At 48.3% G+C, this 25,158-nt stretch overlaps 1 protein-coding gene across 1 annotated transcript in view; it reads right to left on the reverse strand.

The window, feature by feature from the left end:
• Window positions 1-1,442: 1,442 nt before the first annotated feature.
• Window positions 1,443-25,158, reverse strand: part of ARL13A (ADP ribosylation factor like GTPase 13A) — a 39,782-nt gene continuing 16,066 nt past the window's right edge. The window contains exon 9 of the mRNA XM_063141743.1: window positions 1,443-1,956. Within this exon, the coding sequence (XP_062997813.1) occupies window positions 1,880-1,956 (77 nt within the window). The 3' untranslated portion in view covers window positions 1,443-1,879. The remainder of the gene's footprint in view (window positions 1,957-25,158) is intronic.

Raw genomic sequence — 25,158 nt, forward strand, 5'->3', positions numbered from 1 at the left:
CCATCCACAATTAGAAGTTACCTGGGCAGCAGGGGCACAGATCACGTAGGGTAACCATATGAAAAGGAGGACAGGGCTCCTGTATCTTTAACAGTTGCATAGAAAAGGGAATTTCAGCAGGTGTCATTTGTATGCATATCACACCTGGTGAAATTCCCTCTTCATCACCACAGTTAAAGCTGCAGGGGCTATACATTTAAAAGAGGGCACCTGCAGCTTTAACTGTTGTGATGAAGAGGAAATTTCACCAGGTTCTCCATATATACAAATGACACCTGCTGAAATTCCCTTTTCAATACAACTGTTAAAGATACAGGAGCCCTGTCTTCCTTTTCATATGGTCACCCTACCTTCCCCATCTACCCCACTGCGGGGAGATGTACTACGTTTCTATTTAAATTGTAGCCATTGTTTCTAAATGAGTGTTTGTGGGCTGATCTGCATTTCAACAACACAAAGAAAGTTCTTATATGATTTTAATGCTAACAGCCCATAGATACTAAAATACAACCAACCTGGGCTTGGAGTGAGGGTTCCAGAAGTTTCTATTAGTTTCGGAATAAATTGTCAATTTCCCCCACTCATTTCTGGGAAACCTCCTCTCGGATGTATGGCAGCCCCACTGGGAGTGGCCAGGTGCATAAGCGGACAGGACTCAGGCACCTTTAACAGTTGTGTAGAAAAGGAGCTGGTAGAAAGGAGATATCCAGATGTTTCGGACATCAGCTTCCAGCGTTTATGACTGCTAGCCATACTGGCAGGGCTTCCTGGGTGTTGAAGTCCAATACATCTGGAAATCTACCTTGCGTGGAATTTTGGCAGGGATCATCTGTCCTGCTCCGGGTGGTTCCACATAGATCCATCATCCGATTGGAGTCCACCAGGGGAAGAGCCTTCAGTGTGGTGGCCCCCATCCTCTGGAATTCCCTGCCTCTGGAGGTCAGGCAAGTGCCAACTTTGTATTCCTTCAAGCACCGCCTGAAAACGTCATAGTTCCAGGAAGCCTTTCCTTAATGACCACCTGCGGTTTTATTTAAAATGCACCTTTAATGTGTTTTTATTCTTTTATTTAATTTGTCCGTTGCTCCAACATTCTTGAATGGGGAGCGGTATATGAATATTGTAAATAAATAAAATAAAATAAATACACCTGTCCACTTTTGCTTCTGGCCACCCTTACGAATGCAGCAAGAACACAGGATGACAGTGGAGGAACCAATAAGGTGGAGCCAGGGTTATTTGTTTGTAATTTTGTGTTGTTTTAAATTGGTTTTAATGTTTTTATTAATATTTCATATAGTGTTTTCAGTAATTGTGTATTTTAATGCATGTGATTTCCAAGGATCTGAGCCATTAGTCCTTTCTTTCCTTTGCCATCAACATCCCTGCAAACCGCTCTTCTCCATAAGTTGAGGCTGCAAATCTTTGCAGTGGCTCCTAGTTTCACCAAAGTGGAAGTCTCAGAGTCGCCCCATCTTCTTTCTGAGACAAGGCCTTTCACCTCCATTTTGAACATCACCAGGGCTGGCCCTACCATGAGGCGGAGCAAGGCAATTGCTTCAAGCAGCTGATGTGGGGAGGCATCAAGAAAGTGTCTGGGGAGAAAACTGTCAGGGGAGATGCCTTCAGATGCAGCGGAGAAAAGTACTCCATCCACAGTATTGAAGTAAGATTCATCTGCTAGTCCAGTTGGCATTTGTCTTTGGCATGGGAGAGGCCGCCATCTTGTTCTTTGCCTCGGACAGCAAAATGTCTTGGGCCAGCCCTGAATGTCACAGTGCAACACTTTCCAGCATTTCGGAGCAGCAGAGAACTAGGTCCTTGGTCACATTGTTTTCGCCTCTTAGAGTCCTGCTTCGAATCTCCTGCCTCAGCCGGTTCAGGGAGTGTCTGTGGATTGTGGCTTCCGTCCCTCTTGCTGCCTTTTCAAAGCCAACATGGCCCTCCGATACAAATCTGAAGAAAAAGAGACATGGCTGAAACCAGTGGTGTAGTGGAGCCAGGACACACAGGGTCAAAGCGCCTGGATTTTTTGATGAGCAGGGTTGCTGACATCATCTGCCAACCCTCTCAGCCTTCTTCGTTCTCTCTGAGATTAACTGCAGTCATAAGAACAAAACAAAACAAAACAAAAAACCATGCTAGAACTGGCCAAGGGTCCATCTAGTCCAGCCATCTGTTCACACAGTGGACAGCCAGCCACGGGAAACTCACAAACAGGACGTGAGTGCAACAGCACCCTCCCGCCCATGTTCCCCAGCAAGTGGTACACATAGGCATAGTGCCTCTGACACTGGAGGTAACATATAACCATCAGGGCTAGTAGCCATGGACAGCCTTCTCCTCCAAGAACATATAGGCATAGTGCCTCTGACACTGGAGGTAACATATAACCATCAGGGCTAGTAGCCATGGACAGCCTTCTCCTCCAAGAACATATAGGCATAGTGCCTCTGACACTGGAGGTAACATATAACCATCAGGGCTAGTAGCCATGGACAGCCTTCTCCTCCAAGAACATATAGGCATAGTGCCTCTGACACTGGAGGTAACATATAACCATCAGGGCTAGTAGCCATGGACAGCCTTCTCCTCCAAGAACATATAGGCATAGTGCCTCTGACACTGGAGGTAACATATAACCATCAGGGCTAGTAGCCATGGACAGCCTTCTCCTCCAAGAACATATAGGCATAGTGCCTCTGACACTGGAGGTAACATATAACCATCAGGGCTAGTAGCCATGGACAGCTTTCTCCTCCAAGAACATATAGGCATAGTGCCTCTGACACTGGAGGTAACATATAACCATCAGGGCTAGTAGCCATGGACAGCCTTCTCCTCCAAGAACATATAGGCATAGTGCCTCTGACACTGGAGGTAACATATAACCATCAGGGCTAGTAGCCATGGACAGCCTTCTCCTCCAAGAACATATAGGCATAGTGCCTCTGACACTGGAGGTAACATATAACCATCAGGGCTAGTAGCCATGGACAGCCTTCTCCTCCAAGAACATATAGGCATAGTGCCTCTGACACTGGAGGTAACATATAACCATCAGGGCTAGTAGCCATGGACAGCCTTCTCCTCCAAGAACATATAGGCATAGTGCCTCTGACACTGGAGGTAACATATAACCATCAGGGCTAGTAGCCATGGACAGCCTTCTCCTCCAAGAACATATAGGCATAGTGCCTCTGACACTGGAGGTAACGTATAACCATCAGGGCTAGTAGCCATGGACAGCTTTCTCCTCCAAGAACATATAGGCATAGTGCCTCTGACACTGGAGGTAACATATAACCATCAGGGCTAGTAGCCATGGACAGCCTTCTCCTCCAAGAACATATAGGCATAGTGCCTCTGACACTGGAGGTAACATATAACCATCAGGGCTAGTAGCCATGGACAGCCTTCTCCTCCAAGAACATATAGGCATAGTGCCTCTGACACTGGAGGTAACATATAACCATCAGGGCTAGTAGCCATGGACAGCCTTCTCCTCCAAGAACATATAGGCATAGTGCCTCTGACACTGGAGGTAACATATAACCATCAGGGCTAGTAGCCATGGACAGCCTTCTCCTCCAAGAACATATAGGCATAGTGCCTCTGACACTGGAGGTAACATATAACCATCAGGGCTAGTAGCCATGGACAGCCTTCTCCTCCAAGAACATATAGGCATAGTGCCTCTGACACTGGAGGTAACATATAACCATCAGGGCTAGTAGCCATGGACAGCCTTCTCCTCCAAGAACATATAGGCATAGTGCCTCTGACACTGGAGGTAACATATAACCATCAGGGCTAGTAGCCATGGACAGCTTTCTCCTCCAAGAACATATAGGCATAGTGCCTCTGACACTGGAGGTAACATATAACCATCAGGGCTAGTAGCCATGGACAGCTTTCTCCTCCAAGAACATATAGGCATAGTGCCTCTGACACTGGAGGTAACATATAACCATCAGGGCTAGTAGCCATGGACAGCCTTCTCCTCCAAGAACATATAGGCATAGTGCCTCTGACACTGGAGGTAACATATAACCATCAGGGCTAGTAGCCATGGACAGCCTTCTCCTCCAAGAACATATAGGCATAGTGCCTCTGACACTGGAGGTAACATATAACCATCAGGGCTAGTAGCCATGGACAGCTTTCTCCTCCAAGAACATATAGGCATAGTGCCTCTGACACTGGAGGTAACATATAACCATCAGGGCTAGTAGCCATGGACAGCCTTCTCCTCCAAGAACATATAGGCATAGTGCCTCTGACACTGGAGGTAACATATAACCATCAGGGCTAGTAGCCATGGACAGCCTTCTCCTCCAAGAACATATAGGCATAGTGCCTCTGACACTGGAGGTAACATATAACCATCAGGGCTAGTAGCCATGGACAGCCTTCTCCTCCAAGAACATATAGGCATAGTGCCTCTGACACTGGAGGTAACATAACCATCAGGGCTAGTAGCCATGGACAGCCTTCTCCTCCAAGAACATATAGGCATAGTGCCTCTGACACTGGAGGTAACATATAACCATCAGGGCTAGTAGCCATGGACAGCCTTCTCCTCCAAGAACATATAGGCATAGTGCCTCTGACACTGGAGGTAACATATAACCATCAGGGCTAGTAGCCATGGACAGCCTTCTCCTCCAAGAACATATAGGCATAGTGCCTCTGACACTGGAGGTAACATATAACCATCAGGGCTAGTAGCCATGGACAGCTTTCTCCTCCAAGAACATATAGGCATAGTGCCTCTGACACTGGAGGTAACATATAACCATCAGGGCTAGTAGCCATGGACAGCCTTCTCCTCCAAGAACATATAGGCATAGTGCCTCTGACACTGGAGGTAACGTATAACCATCAGGGCTAGTAGCCATGGACAGCCTTCTCCTCCAAGAACATATAGGCATAGTGCCTCTGACACTGGAGGTAACATATAACCATCAGGGCTAGTAGCCATGGACAGCCTTCTCCTCCAAGAACATATAGGCATAGTGCCTCTGACACTGGAGGTAACGTATAACCATCAGGGCTAGTAGCCATGGACAGCTTTCTCCTCCAAGAACATATAGGCATAGTGCCTCTGACACTGGAGGTAACATATAACCATCAGGGCTAGTAGCCATGGACAGCCTTCTCCTCCAAGAACATATAGGCATAGTGCCTCTGACACTGGAGGTAACATATAACCATCAGGGCTAGTAGCCATGGACAGCCTTCTCCTCCAAGAACATATAGGCATAGTGCCTCTGACACTGGAGGTAACATATAACCATCAGGGCTAGTAGCCATGGACAGCCTTCTCCTCCAAGAACATATAGGCATAGTGCCTCTGACACTGGAGGTAACATATAACCATCAGGGCTAGTAGCCATGGACAGCCTTCTCCTCCAAGAACATATAGGCATAGTGCCTCTGACACTGGAGGTAACATATAACCATCAGGGCTAGTAGCCATGGACAGCCTTCTCCTCCAAGAACATATAGGCATAGTGCCTCTGACACTGGAGGTAACATATAACCATCAGGGCTAGTAGCCATGGACAGCTTTCTCCTCCAAGAACATATAGGCATAGTGCCTCTGACACTGGAGGTAACATATAACCATCAGGGCTAGTAGCCATGGACAGCTTTCTCCTCCAAGAACATATAGGCATAGTGCCTCTGACACTGGAGGTAACATATAACCATCAGGGCTAGTAGCCATGGACAGCCTTCTCCTCCAAGAACATATAGGCATAGTGCCTCTGACACTGGAGGTAACATATAACCATCAGGGCTAGTAGCCATGGACAGCCTTCTCCTCCAAGAACATATAGGCATAGTGCCTCTGACACTGGAGGTAACATATAACCATCAGGGCTAGTAGCCATGGACAGCTTTCTCCTCCAAGAACATATAGGCATAGTGCCTCTGACACTGGAGGTAACATATAACCATCAGGGCTAGTAGCCATGGACAGCCTTCTCCTCCAAGAACATATAGGCATAGTGCCTCTGACACTGGAGGTAACATATAACCATCAGGGCTAGTAGCCATGGACAGCCTTCTCCTCCAAGAACATATAGGCATAGTGCCTCTGACACTGGAGGTAACATATAACCATCAGGGCTAGTAGCCATGGACAGCCTTCTCCTCCAAGAACATATAGGCATAGTGCCTCTGACACTGGAGGTAACATAACCATCAGGGCTAGTAGCCATGGACAGCCTTCTCCTCCAAGAACATATAGGCATAGTGCCTCTGACACTGGAGGTAACATATAACCATCAGGGCTAGTAGCCATGGACAGCCTTCTCCTCCAAGAACATATAGGCATAGTGCCTCTGACACTGGAGGTAACATATAACCATCAGGGCTAGTAGCCATGGACAGCCTTCTCCTCCAAGAACATATAGGCATAGTGCCTCTGACACTGGAGGTAACATATAACCATCAGGGCTAGTAGCCATGGACAGCTTTCTCCTCCAAGAACATATAGGCATAGTGCCTCTGACACTGGAGGTAACATATAACCATCAGGGCTAGTAGCCATGGACAGCCTTCTCCTCCAAGAACATATAGGCATAGTGCCTCTGACACTGGAGGTAACGTATAACCATCAGGGCTAGTAGCCATGGACAGCCTTCTCCTCCAAGAACATATAGGCATAGTGCCTCTGACACTGGAGGTAACATATAACCATCAGGGCTAGTAGCCATGGACAGCCTTCTCCTCCAAGAACATATAGGCATAGTGCCTCTGACACTGGAGGTAACATATAACCATCAGGGCTAGTAGCCATGGACAGCCTTCTCCTCCAAGAACATATAGGCATAGTGCCTCTGACACTGGAGGTAACATATAACCATCAGGGCTAGTAGCCATGGACAGCCTTCTCCTCCAAGAACATATAGGCATAGTGCCTCTGACACTGGAGGTAACATAACCATCAGGGCTAGTAGCCATGGACAGCCTTCTCCTCCAAGAACATATAGGCATAGTGCCTCTGACACTGGAGGTAACGTATAACCATCAGGGCTAGTAGCCATGGACAGCCTTCTCCTCCAAGAACATATAGGCATAGTGCCTCTGACACTGGAGGTAACATATAACCATCAGGGCTAGTAGCCATGGACAGCCTTCTCCTCCAAGAACATATAGGCATAGTGCCTCTGACACTGGAGGTAACGTATAACCATCAGGGCTAGTAGCCATGGACAGCCTTCTCCTCCAAGAACATATAGGCATAGTGCCTCTGACACTGGAGGTAACATAACCATCAGGGCTAGTAGCCATGGACAGCCTTCTCCTCCAAGAACATATAGGCATAGTGCCTCTGACACTGGAGGTAACATAACCATCAGGGCTAGTAGCCATGGACAGCCTTCTCCTCCAAGAACATATAGGCATAGTGCCTCTGACACTGGAGGTAACATATAACCATCAGGGCTAGTAGCCATGGACAGCCTTCTCCTCCAAGAACATATAGGCATAGTGCCTCTGACACTGGAGGTAACATATAACCATCAGGGCTAGTAGCCATGGACAGCTTTCTCCTCCAAGAACATATAGGCATAGTGCCTCTGACACTGGAGGTAACGTATAACCATCAGGGCTAGTAGCCATGGACAGCCTTCTCCTCCAAGAACATATAGGCATAGTGCCTCTGACACTGGAGGTAACATAACCATCAGGGCTAGTAGCCATGGACAGCCTTCTCCTCCAAGAACATATAGGCATAGTGCCTCTGACACTGGAGGTAACATAACCATCAGGGCTAGTAGCCATGGACAGCCTTCTCCTCCAAGAACATATAGGCATAGTGCCTCTGACACTGGAGGTAACATATAACCATCAGGGCTAGTAGCCATGGACAGCCTTCTCCTCCAAGAACATATAGGCATAGTGCCTCTGACACTGGAGGTAACATATAACCATCAGGGCTAGTAGCCATGGACAGCCTTCTCCTCCAAGAACATATAGGCATAGTGCCTCTGACACTGGAGGTAACGTATAACCATCAGGGCTAGTAGCCATGGACAGCCTTCTCCTCCAAGAACATATAGGCATAGTGCCTCTGACACTGGAGGTAACATATAACCATCAGGGCTAGTAGCCATGGACAGCCTTCTCCTCCAAGAACATATAGGCATAGTGCCTCTGACACTGGAGGTAACATAACCATCAGGGCTAGTAGCCATGGACAGCCTTCTCCTCCAAGAACATATAGGCATAGTGCCTCTGACACTGGAGGTAACATATAACCATCAGGGCTAGTAGCCATGGACAGCCTTCTCCTCCAAGAACATATAGGCATAGTGCCTCTGACACTGGAGGTAACATATAACCATCAGGGCTAGTAGCCATGGACAGCCTTCTCCTCCAAGAACATATAGGCATAGTGCCTCTGACACTGGAGGTAACATATAACCATCAGGGCTAGTAGCCATGGACAGCCTTCTCCTCCAAGAACATATAGGCATAGTGCCTCTGACACTGGAGGTAACATATAACCATCAGGGCTAGTAGCCATGGACAGCCTTCTCCTCCAAGAACATATAGGCATAGTGCCTCTGACACTGGAGGTAACGTATAACCATCAGGGCTAGTAGCCATGGACAGCCTTCTCCTCCAAGAACATATAGGCATAGTGCCTCTGACACTGGAGGTAACATAACCATCAGGGCTAGTAGCCATGGACAGCCTTCTCCTCCAAGAACATATAGGCATAGTGCCTCTGACACTGGAGGTAACATATAACCATCAGGGCTAGTAGCCATGGACAGCCTTCTCCTCCAAGAACATATAGGCATAGTGCCTCTGACACTGGAGGTAACATATAACCATCAGGGCTAGTAGCCATGGACAGCCTTCTCCTCCAAGAACATATAGGCATAGTGCCTCTGACACTGGAGGTAACGTATAACCATCAGGGCTAGTAGCCATGGACAGCCTTCTCCTCCAAGAACATATAGGCATAGTGCCTCTGACACTGGAGGTAACATAACCATCAGGGCTAGTAGCCATGGACAGCCTTCTCCTCCAAGAACATATAGGCATAGTGCCTCTGACACTGGAGGTAACATAACCATCAGGGCTAGTAGCCATGGACAGCCTTCTCCTCCAAGAACATATAGGCATAGTGCCTCTGACACTGGAGGTAACATAACCATCAGGGCTAGTAGCCATGGACAGCCTTCTCCTCCAAGAACATATAGGCATAGTGCCTCTGACACTGGAGGTAACATATAACCATCAGGGCTAGTAGCCATGGACAGCCTTCTCCTCCAAGAACATATAGGCATAGTGCCTCTGACACTGGAGGTAACATATAACCATCAGGGCTAGTAGCCATGGACAGCTTTCTCCTCCAAGAACATATAGGCATAGTGCCTCTGACACTGGAGGTAACGTATAACCATCAGGGCTAGTAGCCATGGACAGCCTTCTCCTCCAAGAACATATAGGCATAGTGCCTCTGACACTGGAGGTAACATATAACCATCAGGGCTAGTAGCCATGGACAGCCTTCTCCTCCAAGAACATATAGGCATAGTGCCTCTGACACTGGAGGTAACATAACCATCAGGGCTAGTAGCCATGGACAGCCTTCTCCTCCAAGAACATATAGGCATAGTGCCTCTGACACTGGAGGTAACGTATAACCATCAGGGCTAGTAGCCATGGACAGCCTTCTCCTCCAAGAACATATAGGCATAGTGCCTCTGACACTGGAGGTAACATATAACCATCAGGGCTAGTAGCCATGGACAGCCTTCTCCTCCAAGAACATATAGGCATAGTGCCTCTGACACTGGAGGTAACATAACCATCAGGGCTAGTAGCCATGGACAGCCTTCTCCTCCAAGAACATATAGGCATAGTGCCTCTGACACTGGAGGTAACGTATAACCATCAGGGCTAGTAGCCATGGACAGCCTTCTCCTCCAAGAACATATAGGCATAGTGCCTCTGACACTGGAGGTAACATATAACCATCAGGGCTAGTAGCCATGGACAGCCTTCTCCTCCAAGAACATATAGGCATAGTGCCTCTGACACTGGAGGTAACATATAACCATCAGGGCTAGTAGCCATGGACAGCCTTCTCCTCCAAGAACATATAGGCATAGTGCCTCTGACACTGGAGGTAACATATAACCATCAGGGCTAGTAGCCATGGACAGCCTTCTCCTCCAAGAACATATAGGCATAGTGCCTCTGACACTGGAGGTAACGTATAACCATCAGGGCTAGTAGCCATGGACAGCCTTCTCCTCCAAGAACATATAGGCATAGTGCCTCTGACACTGGAGGTAACATATAACCATCAGGGCTAGTAGCCATGGACAGCTTTCTCCTCCAAGAACATATAGGCATAGTGCCTCTGACACTGGAGGTAACGTATAACCATCAGGGCTAGTAGCCATGGACAGCCTTCTCCTCCAAGAACATATAGGCATAGTGCCTCTGACACTGGAGGTAACATATAACCATCAGGGCTAGTAGCCATGGACAGCCTTCTCCTCCAAGAACATATAGGCATAGTGCCTCTGACACTGGAGGTAACATATAACCATCAGGGCTAGTAGCCATGGACAGCCTTCTCCTCCAAGAACATATAGGCATAGTGCCTCTGACACTGGAGGTAACGTATAACCATCAGGGCTAGTAGCCATGGACAGCCTTCTCCTCCAAGAACATATAGGCATAGTGCCTCTGACACTGGAGGTAACATAACCATCAGGGCTAGTAGCCATGGACAGCCTTCTCCTCCAAGAACATATAGGCATAGTGCCTCTGACACTGGAGGTAACATAACCATCAGGGCTAGTAGCCATGGACAGCCTTCTCCTCCAAGAACATATAGGCATAGTGCCTCTGACACTGGAGGTAACATAACCATCAGGGCTAGTAGCCATGGACAGCCTTCTCCTCCAAGAACATATAGGCATAGTGCCTCTGACACTGGAGGTAACATATAACCATCAGGGCTAGTAGCCATGGACAGCCTTCTCCTCCAAGAACATATAGGCATAGTGCCTCTGACACTGGAGGTAACATATAACCATCAGGGCTAGTAGCCATGGACAGCTTTCTCCTCCAAGAACATATAGGCATAGTGCCTCTGACACTGGAGGTAACGTATAACCATCAGGGCTAGTAGCCATGGACAGCCTTCTCCTCCAAGAACATATAGGCATAGTGCCTCTGACACTGGAGGTAACATAACCATCAGGGCTAGTAGCCATGGACAGCCTTCTCCTCCAAGAACATATAGGCATAGTGCCTCTGACACTGGAGGTAACATAACCATCAGGGCTAGTAGCCATGGACAGCCTTCTCCTCCAAGAACATATAGGCATAGTGCCTCTGACACTGGAGGTAACGTATAACCATCAGGGCTAGTAGCCATGGACAGCCTTCTCCTCCAAGAACATATAGGCATAGTGCCTCTGACACTGGAGGTAACATATAACCATCAGGGCTAGTAGCCATGGACAGCCTTCTCCTCCAAGAACATATAGGCATAGTGCCTCTGACACTGGAGGTAACATATAACCATCAGGGCTAGTAGCCATGGACAGCCTTCTCCTCCAAGAACATATAGGCATAGTGCCTCTGACACTGGAGGTAACATATAACCATCAGGGCTAGTAGCCATGGACAGCCTTCTCCTCCAAGAACATATAGGCATAGTGCCTCTGACACTGGAGGTAACGTATAACCATCAGGGCTAGTAGCCATGGACAGCCTTCTCCTCCAAGAACATATAGGCATAGTGCCTCTGACACTGGAGGTAACATATAACCATCAGGGCTAGTAGCCATGGACAGCCTTCTCCTCCAAGAACATATAGGCATAGTGCCTCTGACACTGGAGGTAACATATAACCATCAGGGCTAGTAGCCATGGACAGCCTTCTCCTCCAAGAACATATAGGCATAGTGCCTCTGACACTGGAGGTAACGTATAACCATCAGGGCTAGTAGCCATGGACAGCCTTCTCCTCCAAGAACATATAGGCATAGTGCCTCTGACACTGGAGGTAACATATAACCATCAGGGCTAGTAGCCATGGACAGCCTTCTCCTCCAAGAACATATAGGCATAGTGCCTCTGACACTGGAGGTAACATAACCATCAGGGCTAGTAGCCATGGACAGCCTTCTCCTCCAAGAACATATAGGCATAGTGCCTCTGACACTGGAGGTAACATATAACCATCAGGGCTAGTAGCCATGGACAGCCTTCTCCTCCAAGAACATATAGGCATAGTGCCTCTGACACTGGAGGTAACATATAACCATCAGGGCTAGTAGCCATGGACAGCCTTCTCCTCCAAGAACATATAGGCATAGTGCCTCTGACACTGGAGGTAACATATAACCATCAGGGCTAGTAGCCATGGACAGCCTTCTCCTCCAAGAACATATAGGCATAGTGCCTCTGACACTGGAGGTAACGTATAACCATCAGGGCTAGTAGCCATGGACAGCCTTCTCCTCCAAGAACATATAGGCATAGTGCCTCTGACACTGGAGGTAACATAACCATCAGGGCTAGTAGCCATGGACAGCCTTCTCCTCCAAGAACATATAGGCATAGTGCCTCTGACACTGGAGGTAACATAACCATCAGGGCTAGTAGCCATGGACAGCCTTCTCCTCCAAGAACATATAGGCATAGTGCCTCTGACACTGGAGGTAACATAACCATCAGGGCTAGTAGCCATGGACAGCCTTCTCCTCCAAGAACATATAGGCATAGTGCCTCTGACACTGGAGGTAACATATAACCATCAGGGCTAGTAGCCATGGACAGCCTTCTCCTCCAAGAACATATAGGCATAGTGCCTCTGACACTGGAGGTAACATATAACCATCAGGGCTAGTAGCCATGGACAGCCTTCTCCTCCAAGAACATATAGGCATAGTGCCTCTGACACTGGAGGTAACATATAACCATCAGGGCTAGTAGCCATGGACAGCTTTCTCCTCCAAGAACATATAGGCATAGTGCCTCTGACACTGGAGGTAACGTATAACCATCAGGGCTAGTAGCCATGGACAGCCTTCTCCTCCAAGAACATATAGGCATAGTGCCTCTGACACTGGAGGTAACATAACCATCAGGGCTAGTAGCCATGGACAGCCTTCTCCTCCAAGAACATATAGGCATAGTGCCTCTGACACTGGAGGTAACATAACCATCAGGGCTAGTAGCCATGGACAGCCTTCTCCTCCAAGAACATATAGGCATAGTGCCTCTGACACTGGAGGTAACATATAACCATCAGGGCTAGTAGCCATGGACAGCCTTCTCCTCCAAGAACATATAGGCATAGTGCCTCTGACACTGGAGGTAACATATAACCATCAGGGCTAGTAGCCATGGACAGCCTTCTCCTCCAAGAACATATAGGCATAGTGCCTCTGACACTGGAGGTAACGTATAACCATCAGGGCTAGTAGCCATGGACAGCCTTCTCCTCCAAGAACATATAGGCATAGTGCCTCTGACACTGGAGGTAACATATAACCATCAGGGCTAGTAGCCATGGACAGCCTTCTCCTCCAAGAACATATAGGCATAGTGCCTCTGACACTGGAGGTAACATAACCATCAGGGCTAGTAGCCATGGACAGCCTTCTCCTCCAAGAACATATAGGCATAGTGCCTCTGACACTGGAGGTAACATATAACCATCAGGGCTAGTAGCCATGGACAGCCTTCTCCTCCAAGAACATATAGGCATAGTGCCTCTGACACTGGAGGTAACGTATAACCATCAGGGCTAGTAGCCATGGACAGCCTTCTCCTCCAAGAACATATAGGCATAGTGCCTCTGACACTGGAGGTAACATAACCATCAGGGCTAGTAGCCATGGACACATGGACAGCCTTCTCCTCCAAGAACATATAGGCATAGTGCCTCTGACACTGGAGGTAACATAACCATCAGGGCTAGTAGCCATGGACAGCCTTCTCCTCCAAGAACATATAGGCATAGTGCCTCTGACACTGGAGGTAACATATAACCATCAGGGCTAGTAGCCATGGACAGCCTTCTCCTCCAAGAACATATAGGCATAGTGCCTCTGACACTGGAGGTAACATATAACCATCAGGGCTAGTAGCCATGGACAGCCTTCTCCTCCAAGAACATATAGGCATAGTGCCTCTGACACTGGAGGTAACATATAACCATCAGGGCTAGTAGCCATGGACAGCCTTCTCCTCCAAGAACATATAGGCATAGTGCCTCTGACACTGGAGGTAACGTATAACCATCAGGGCTAGTAGCCATGGACAGCCTTCTCCTCCAAGAACATATAGGCATAGTGCCTCTGACACTGGAGGTAACATATAACCATCAGGGCTAGTAGCCATGGACAGCCTTCTCCTCCAAGAACATATAGGCATAGTGCCTCTGACACTGGAGGTAACATAACCATCAGGGCTAGTAGCCATGGACAGCCTTCTCCTCCAAGAACATATAGGCATAGTGCCTCTGACACTGGAGGTAACATATAACCATCAGGGCTAGTAGCCATGGACAGCCTTCTCCTCCAAGAACATATAGGCATAGTGCCTCTGACACTGGAGGTAACATATAACCATCAGGGCTAGTAGCCATGGACAGCCTTCTCCTCCAAGAACATATAGGCATAGTGCCTCTGACACTGGAGGTAACATATAACCATCAGGGCTAGTAGCCATGGACAGCTTTCTCCTCCAAGAACATATAGGCATAGTGCCTCTGACACTGGAGGTAACGTATAACCATCAGGGCTAGTAGCCATGGACGGCCTTCTCCTCCAAGAACATATAGGCATAGTGCCTCTGACACTGGAGGTAACATAACCATCAGGGCTAGTAGCCATGGACAGCCTTCTCCTCCAAGAACATATAGGCATAGTGCCTCTGACACTGGAGGTAACATATAACCATCAGGGCTAGTAGCCATGGACAGCCTTCTCCTCCAAGAACATATAGGCATAGTGCCTCTGACACTGGAGGTAACATATAACCATCAGGGCTAGTAGCCATGGACAGCCTTCTCCTCCAAGAACATATAGGCATAGTGCCTCTGACACTGGAGGTAACATATAACCATCAGGGCTAGTAGCCATGGACAGCCTTCTCCTCCAAGAACATATAGGCATAGTGCCTCTGACACTGGAGGTAACGTATAACCATCAGGGCTAGTAGCCATGGACAGCCTTCTCCTCCAAGAACATATAGGCATAGTGCCTCTGACACTGGAGGTAACATATAACCATCAGGGCTAGTAGCCATGGACAGCCTTCTCCTCCAAGAACATATAGGCATAGTGCCTCTGACACTGGAGGTAACATAACCATCAGGGCTAGTAGCCATGGACAGCCTTCTCCTCCAAGAACATATAGGCATAGTGCCTCTGACACTGGAGGTAACATATAACCATCAGGGCTAGTAGCCATGGACAGCCTTCTCCTCCAAGAACATATAGGCATAGTGCCTCTGACACTGGAGGTAACATATAACCATCAGGGCTAGTAGCCATGGACAGCCTTCTCCTCCAAGAACATATAGGCATAGTGCCTCTGACACTGGAGGTAACATATAACCATCAGGGCTAGTAGCCATGGACAGCCTTCTCCTCCAAGAACATATAGGCATAGTGCCTCTGACACTGGAGGTAACATATAACCATCAGGGCTAGTAGCCATGGACAGCCTTCTCCTCCAAGAACATATAGGCATAGTGCCTCTGACACTGGAGGTAACATATAACCATCAGGGCTAGTAGCCATGGACAGCCTTCTCCTCCAAGAACATATAGGCATAGTGCCTCTGACACTGGAGGTAACGTATAACCATCAGGGCTAGTAGCCATGGACAGCCTTCTCCTCCAAGAACATATAGGCATAGTGCCTCTGACACTGGAGGTAACGTATAACCATCAGGGCTAGTAGCCATGGACAGCCTTCTCCTCCAAGAACATATAGGCATAGTGCCTCTGACACTGGAGGTAACGTATAACCATCAGGGCTAGTAGCCATGGACAGCTTTCTCCTCCAAGAACATATAGGCATAGTGCCTCTGACACTGGAGGTAACATATAACCATCAGGGCTAGTAGCCATGGACAGCCTTCTCCTCCAAGAACATATAGGCATAGTGCCTCTGACACTGGAGGTAACATATAACCATCAGGGCTAGTAGCCATGGACAGCCTTCTCCTCCAAGAACATATAGGCATAGTGCCTCTGACACTGGAGGTAACATATAACCATCAGGGCTAGTAGCCATGGACAGCCTTCTCCTCCAAGAACATATAGGCATAGTGCCTCTGACACTGGAGGTAACGTATAACCATCAGGGCTAGTAGCCATGGACAGCCTTCTCCTCCAAGAACATATAGGCATAGTGCCTCTGACACTGGAGGTAACATATAACCATCAGGGCTAGTAGCCATGGACAGCCTTCTCCTCCAAGAACATATAGGCATAGTGCCTCTGACACTGGAGGTAACATATAACCATCAGGGCTAGTAGCCATGGACAGCCTTCTCCTCCAAGAACATATAGGCATAGTGCCTCTGACACTGGAGGTAACTTATAACCATCAGGGCTAGTAGCCATGGACAGCCTTCTCCTCCAAGAACATATAGGCATAGTGCCTCTGACACTGGAGGTAACGTATAACCATCAGGGCTAGTAGCCATGGACAGCCTTCTCCTCCAAGAACATATAGGCATAGTGCCTCTGACACTGGAGGTAACATATAACCATCAGGGCTAGTAGCCATGGACAGCCTTCTCCTCCAAGAACATATAGGCATAGTGCCTCTGACACTGGAGGTAACATATAACCATCAGGGCTAGTAGCCATGGACAGCCTTCTCCTCCAAGAACATATAGGCATAGTGCCTCTGACACTGGAGGTAACGTATAACCATCAGGGCTAGTAGCCATGGACAGCCTTCTCCTCCAAGAACATATAGGCATAGTGCCTCTGACACTGGAGGTAACATATAACCATCAGGGCTAGTAGCCATGGACAGCCTTCTCCTCCAAGAACATATAGGCATAGTGCCTCTGACACTGGAGGTAACATATAACCATCAGGGCTAGTAGCCATGGACAGCCTTCTCCTCCAAGAACATATAGGCATAGTGCCTCTGACACTGGAGGTAACGTATAACCATCAGGGCTAGTAGCCATGGACAGCCTTCTCCTCCAAGAACATATAGGCATAGTGCCTCTGACACTGGAGGTAACATATAACCATCAGGGCTAGTAGCCATGGACAGCCTTCTCCTCCAAGAACATATAGGCATAGTGCCTCTGACACTGGAGGTAACATATAACCATCAGGGCTAGTAGCCATGGACAGCCTTCTCCTCCAAGAACATATAGGCATAGTGCCTCTGACACTGGAGGTAACGTATAACCATCAGGGCTAGTAGCCATGGACAGCCTTCTCCTCCAAGAACATATAGGCATAGTGCCTCTGACACTGGAGGTAACATATAACCATCAGGGCTAGTAGCCATGGACAGCCTTCTCCTCCAAGAACATATAGGCATAGTGCCTCTGACACTGGAGGTAACATATAACCATCAGGGCTAGTAGCCATGGACAGCCTTCTCCTCCAAGAACATATAGGCATAGTGCCTCTGACACTGGAGGTAACTTATAACCATCAGGGCTAGTAGCCATGGACAGCCTTCTCCTCCAAGAACATATAGGCATAGTGCCTCTGACACTGGAGGTAACGTATAACCATCAGGGCTAGTAGCCATGGACAGCCTTCTCCTCCAAGAACATATAGGCATAGTGCCTCTGACACTGGAGGTAACGTATAACCATCAGGGCTAGTAGCCATGGACAGCCTTCTCCTCCAAGAACATATAGGCATAGTGCCTCTGACACTGGAGGTAACATATAACCATCAGGGCTAGTAGCCATGGACAGCCTTCTCCTCCAAGAACATATAGGCATAGTGCCTCTGACACTGGAGGTAACATATAACCATCAGGGCTAGTAGCCATGGACAGCCTTCTCCTCCAAGAACATATAGGCATAGTGCCTCTGACACTGGAGGTAACATATAACCATCAGGGCTAGTAGCCATGGACAGCCTTCTCCTCCAAGAACATATAGGCATAGTGCCTCTGACACTGGAGGTAACGTATAACCATCAGGGCTAGTAGCCATGGACAGCCTTCTCCTCCAAGAACATATAGGCATAGTGCCTCTGACACTGGAGGTAACGTATAACCATCAGGGCTAGTAGCCATGGACAGCCTTCTCCTCCAAGAACATATAGGCATAGTGCCTCTGACACTGGAGGTAACATAACCATCAGGGCTAGTAGCCATGGACAGCCTTCTCCTCCAAGAACATATAGGCATAGTGCCTCTGACACTGGAGGTAACATATAACCATCAGGGCTAGTAGCCATGGACAGCCTTCTCCTCCAAGAACATATAGGCATAGTGCCTCTGACACTGGAGGTAACGTATAACCATCAGGGCTAGTAGCCATGGACAGCCTTCTCCTCCAAGAACATATAGGCATAGTGCCTCTGACACTGGAGGTAACATAACCATCAGGGCTAGTAGCCATGGACAGCCTTCTCCTCCAAGAACATATAGGCATAGTGCCTCTGACACTGGTGGTAACATAACCATCAGGGCTAGTAGCCATGGACAGCCTTCTCCTCCAAGAACATATAGGCATAGTGCCTCTGACACTGGAGGTAACATATAACCATCAGGGCTAGTAGCCATGGACAGCCTTCTCCTCCAAGAACATATAGGCATAGTGCCTCTGACACTGGAGGTAACATATAACCATCAGGGCTAGTAGCCATGGACAGCCTTCTCCTCCAAGAACATATAGGCATAGTGCCTCTGACACTGGAGGTAACATATAACCATCAGGGCTAGTAGCCATGGACAGCCTTCTCCTCCAAGAACATATAGGCATAGTGCCTCTGACACTGGAGGTAACATAACCATCAGGGCTAGTAGCCATGGACAGCCTTCTCCTCCAAGAACATATAGGCATAGTGCCTCTGACACTGGAGGTAACATATAACCATCAGGGCTAGTAGCCATGGACAGCCTTCTCCTCCAAGAACATATAGGCATAGTGCCTCTGACACTGGAGGTAACGTATAACCATCAGGGCTAGTAGCCATGGACAGCCTTCTCCTCCAAGAACATATAGGCATAGTGCCTCTGACACTGGAGGTAACATATAACCATCAGGGCTAGTAGCCATGGACAGCCTTCTCCTCCAAGAACATATAGGCATAGTGCCTCTGACACTGGAGGTAACATATAACCATCAGGGCTAGTAGCCATGGACAGCCTTCTCCTCCAAGAACATATAGGCATAGTGCCTCTGACACTGGAGGTAACATATAACCATCAGGGCTAGTAGCCATGGACAGCCTTCTCCTCCAAGAACATATAGGCATAGTGCCTCTGACACTGGAGGTAACATATAACCATCAGGGCTAGTAGCCATGGACAGCCTTCTCCTCCAAGAACATATAGGCATAGTGCCTCTGACACTGGAGGTAACATATAACCATCAGGGCTAGTAGCCATGGACAGCCTTCTCCTCCAAGAACATATAGGCATAGTGCCTCTGACACTGGAGGTAACGTATAACCATCAGGGCTAGTAGCCATGGACAGCCTTCTCCTCCAAGAACATATAGGCATAGTGCCTCTGACACTGGAGGTAACATATAACCATCAGGGCTAGTAGCCATGGACAGCCTTCTCCTCCAAGAACATATAGGCATAGTGCCTCTGACACTGGAGGTAACATAACCATCAGGGCTAGTAGCCATGGACAGCCTTCTCCTCCAAGAACATATAGGCATAGTGCCTCTGACACTGGAGGTAACGTATAACCATCAGGGCTAGTAGCCATGGACAGCCTTCTCCTCCAAGAACATATAGGCATAGTGCCTCTGACACTGGAGGTAACATATAACCATCAGGGCTAGTAGCCATGGACAGCCTTCTCCTCCAAGAACATATAGGCATAGTGCCTCTGACACTGGAGGTAACATATAACCATCAGGGCTAGTAGCCATGGACAGCTTTCTCCTCCAAGAACATATAGGCATAGTGCCTCTGACACTGGAGGTAACATATAACCATCAGGGCTAGTAGCCATGGACAGCCTTCTCCTCCAAGAACATATAGGCATAGTGCCTCTGACACTGGAGGTAACATATAACCATCAGGGCTAGTAGCCATGGACAGCCTTCTCCTCCAAGAACATATAGGCATAGTGCCTCTGACACTGGAGGTAACATATAACCATCAGGGCTAGTAGCCATGGACAGCTTTCTCCTCCAAGAACATATAGGCATAGTGCCTCTGACACTGGAGGTAACATATAACCATCAGGGCTAGTAGCCATGGACAGCCTTCTCCTCCAAGAACATATAGGCATAGTGCCTCTGACACTGGAGGTAACATAACCATCAGGGCTAGTAGCCATGGACAGCCTTCTCCTCCAAGAACATATAGGCATAGTGCCTCTGACACTGGAGGTAACATAACCATCAGGGCTAGTAGCCATGGACAGCCTTCTCCTCCAAGAACATATAGGCATAGTGCCTCTGACACTGGAGGTAACATATAACCATCAGGGCTAGTAGCCATGGACAGCCTTCTCCTCCAAGAACATATAGGCATAGTGCCTCTGACACTGGAGGTAACGTATAACCATCAGGGCTAGTAGCCATGGACAGCTTTCTCCTCCAAGAACATATAGGCATAGTGCCTCTGACACTGGAGGTAACATATAACCATCAGGGCTAGTAGCCATGGACAGCTTTCTCCTCCAAGAACATATAGGCATAGTGCCTCTGACACTGGAGGTAACATATAACCATCAGGGCTAGTAGCCATGGACAGCCTTCTCCTCCAAGAACATATAGGCATAGTGCCTCTGACACTGGAGGTAACATATAACCATCAGGGCTAGTAGCCATGGACAGCCTTCTCCTCCAAGAACATATAGGCATAGTGCCTCTGACACTGGAGGTAACATATAACCATCAGGGCTAGTAGCCATGGACAGCCTTCTCCTCCAAGAACATATAGGCATAGTGCCTCTGACACTGGAGGTAACATATAACCATCAGGGCTAGTAGCCATGGACAGCCTTCTCCTCCAAGAACATATAGGCATAGTGCCTCTGACACTGGAGGTAACATATAACCATCAGGGCTAGTAGCCATGGACAGCTTTCTCCTCCAAGAACATATAGGCATAGTGCCTCTGACACTGGAGGTAACATATAACCATCAGGGCTAGTAGCCATGGACAGCCTTCTCCTCCAAGAACATATAGGCATAGTGCCTCTGACACTGGAGGTAACATAACCATCAGGGCTAGTAGCCATGGACAGCCTTCTCCTCCAAGAACATATAGGCATAGTGCCTCTGACACTGGAGGTAACATAACCATCAGGGCTAGTAGCCATGGACAGCCTTCTCCTCCAAGAACATATAGGCATAGTGCCTCTGACACTGGAGGTAACATATAACCATCAGGGCTAGTAGCCATGGACAGCTTTCTCCTCCAAGAACATATAGGCATAGTGCCTCTGACACTGGAGGTAACGTATAACCATCAGGGCTAGTAGCCATGGACAGCCTTCTCCTCCAAGAACATATAGGCATAGTGCCTCTGACACTGGAGGTAACATAACCATCAGGGCTAGTAGCCATGGACAGCCTTCTCCTCCAAGAACATATAGGCATAGTGCCTCTGACACTGGAGGTAACATAACCATCAGGGCTAGTAGCCATGGACAGCCTTCTCCTCCAAGAACATATAGGCATAGTGCCTCTGACACTGGAGGTAACATATAACCATCAGGGCTAGTAGCCATGGACAGCCTTCTCCTCCAAGAACATATAGGCATAGTGCCTCTGACACTGGAGGTAACGTATAACCATCAGGGCTAGTAGCCATGGACAGCCTTCTCCTCCAAGAACATATAGGCATAGTGCCTCTGACACTGGAGGTAACATATAACCATCAGGGCTAGTAGCCATGGACAGCCTTCTCCTCCAAGAACATATAGGCATAGTGCCTCTGACACTGGAGGTAACATAACCATCAGGGCTAGTAGCCATGGACAGCCTTCTCCTCCAAGAACATATAGGCATAGTGCCTCTGACACTGGAGGTAACATAACCATCAGGGCTAGTAGCCATGGACAGCCTTCTCCTCCAAGAACATATAGGCATAGTGCCTCTGACACTGGAGGTAACATATAACCATCAGGGCTAGTAGCCATGGACAGCCTTCTCCTCCAAGAACATATAGGCATAGTGCCTCTGACACTGGAGGTAACGTATAACCATCAGGGCTAGTAGCCATGGACAGCCTTCTCCTCCAAGAACATATAGGCATAGTGCCTCTGACACTGGAGGTAACATATAACCATCAGGGCTAGTAGCCATGGACAGCCTTCTCCTCCAAGAACATATAGGCATAGTGCCTCTGACACTGGAGGTAACATAACCATCAGGGCTAGTAGCCATGGACAGCCTTCTCCTCCAAGAACATATAGGCATAGTGCCTCTGACACTGGAGGTAACATAACCATCAGGGCTAGTAGCCATGGACAGCCTTCTCCTCCAAGAACATATAGGCATAGTGCCTCTGACACTGGAGGTAACGTATAACCATCAGGGCTAGTAGCCATGGACAGCCTTCTCCTCCAAGAACATATAGGCATAGTGCCTCTGACACTGGAGGTAACATATAACCATCAGGGCTAGTAGCCATGGACAGCCTTCTCCTCCAAGAACATATAGGCATAGTGCCTCTGACACTGGAGGTAACATATAACCATCAGGGCTAGTAGCCATGGACAGCCTTCTCCTCCAAGAACATATAGGCATAGTGCCTCTGACACTGGAGGTAACATATAACCATCAGGGCTAGTAGCCATGGACAGCCTTCTCCTCCAAGAACATATAGGCATAGTGCCTCTGACACTGGAGGTAACATATAACCATCAGGGCTAGTAGCCATGGACAGCCTTCTCCTCCAAGAACATATAGGCATAGTGCCTCTGACACTGGAGGTAACATAACCATCAGGGCTAGTAGCCATGGACAGCCTTCTCCTCCAAGAACATATAGGCATAGTGCCTCTGACACTGGAGGTAACATAACCATCAGGGCTAGTAGCCATGGACAGCCTTCTCCTCCAAGAACATATAGGCATAGTGCCTCTGACACTGGAGGTAACATATAACCATCAGGGCTAGTAGCCATGGACAGCCTTCTCCTCCAAGAACATATAGGCATAGTGCCTCTGACACTGGAGGTAACATATAACCATCAGGGCTAGTAGCCATGGACAGCCTTCTCCTCCAAGAACATATAGGCATAGTGCCTCTGACACTGGAGGTAACATATAACCATCAGGGCTAGTAGCCATGGACAGCTTTCTCCTCCAAGAACATATAGGCATAGTGCCTCTGACACTGGAGGTAACATAACCATCAGGGCTAGTAGCCATGGACAGCCTTCTCCTCCAAGAACATATAGGCATAGTGCCTCTGACACTGGAGGTAACATAACCATCAGGGCTAGTAGCCATGGACAGCCTTCTCCTCCAAGAACATATAGGCATAGTGCCTCTGACACTGGAGGTAACATAACCATCAGGGCTAGTAGCCATGGACAGCCTTCTCCTCCAAGAACATATAGGCATAGTGCCTCTGACACTGGAGGTAACATATAACCATCAGGGCTAGTAGCCATGGACAGCCTTCTCCTCCAAGAACATATAGGCATAGTGCCTCTGACACTGGAGGTAACGTATAACCATCAGGGCTAGTAGCCATGGACAGCCTTCTCCTCCAAGAACATATAGGCATAGTGCCTCTGACACTGGAGGTAACATATAACCATCAGGGCTAGTAGCCATGGACAGCCTTCTCCTCCAAGAACATATAGGCATAGTGCCTCTGACACTGGAGGTAACATAACCATCAGGGCTAGTAGCCATGGACAGCCTTCTCCTCCAAGAACATATAGGCATAGTGCCTCTGACACGGGAGGTAACATATAACCATCAGGGCTAGTAGCCATGGACAGCCTTCTCCTCCAAGAACATATAGGCATAGTGCCTCTGACACGGGAGGTAACATATAACCATCAGGGCTAGTAGCCATGGACAGCCTTCTCCTCCAAGAACATATAGGCATAGTGCCTCTGACACTGGAGGTAACATATAACCATCAGGGCTAGTAGCCATGGACAGCCTTCTCCTCCAAGAACATATAGGCATAGTGCCTCTGACACTGGAGGTAACATATAACCATCAGGGCTAGTAGCCATGGACAGCCTTCTCCTCCAAGAACATATAGGCATAGTGCCTCTGACACTGGAGGTAACATATAACCATCAGGGCTAGTAGCCATGGACAGCCTTCTCCTCCAAGAACATATAGGCATAGTGCCTCTGACACTGGAGGTAACATATAACCATCAGGGCTAGTAGCCATGGACAGCCTTCTCCTCCAAGAACATATAGGCATAGTGCCTCTGACACTGGAGGTAACATATAACCATCAGGGCTAGTAGCCATGGACAGCCTTCTCCTCCAAGAACATATAGGCATAGTGCCTCTGACACTGGAGGTAACATATAACCATCAGGGCTAGTAGCCATGGACAGCCTTCTCCTCCAAGAACATATAGGCATAGTGCCTCTGACACTGGAGGTAACATAACCATCAGGGCTAGTAGCCATGGACAGCCTTCTCCTCCAAGAACATATAGGCATAGTGCCTCTGACACGGGAGGTAACATATAACCATCAGGGCTAGTAGCCATGGACAGCCTTCTCCTCCAAGAACATATAGGCATAGTGCCTCTGACACGGGAGGTAACATATAACCATCAGGGCTAGTAGCCATGGACAGCCTTCTCCTCCAAGAACATATAGGCATAGTGCCTCTGACACTGGAGGTAACATATAACCATCAGGGCTAGTAGCCATGGACAGCCTTCTCCTCCAAGAACATATCCAACCCCCTTTTAAAGCCATCCAAATTGGTGATCATCACTATGTCTTGTGGAAGTGACTTCCTTTTTATTTAT

Source organism: Elgaria multicarinata, chromosome 15 (assembly GCF_023053635.1).
Source record: "Elgaria multicarinata webbii isolate HBS135686 ecotype San Diego chromosome 15, rElgMul1.1.pri, whole genome shotgun sequence".
NCBI classification, from domain to species: Eukaryota; Metazoa; Chordata; class Lepidosauria; order Squamata; family Anguidae; genus Elgaria; species Elgaria multicarinata.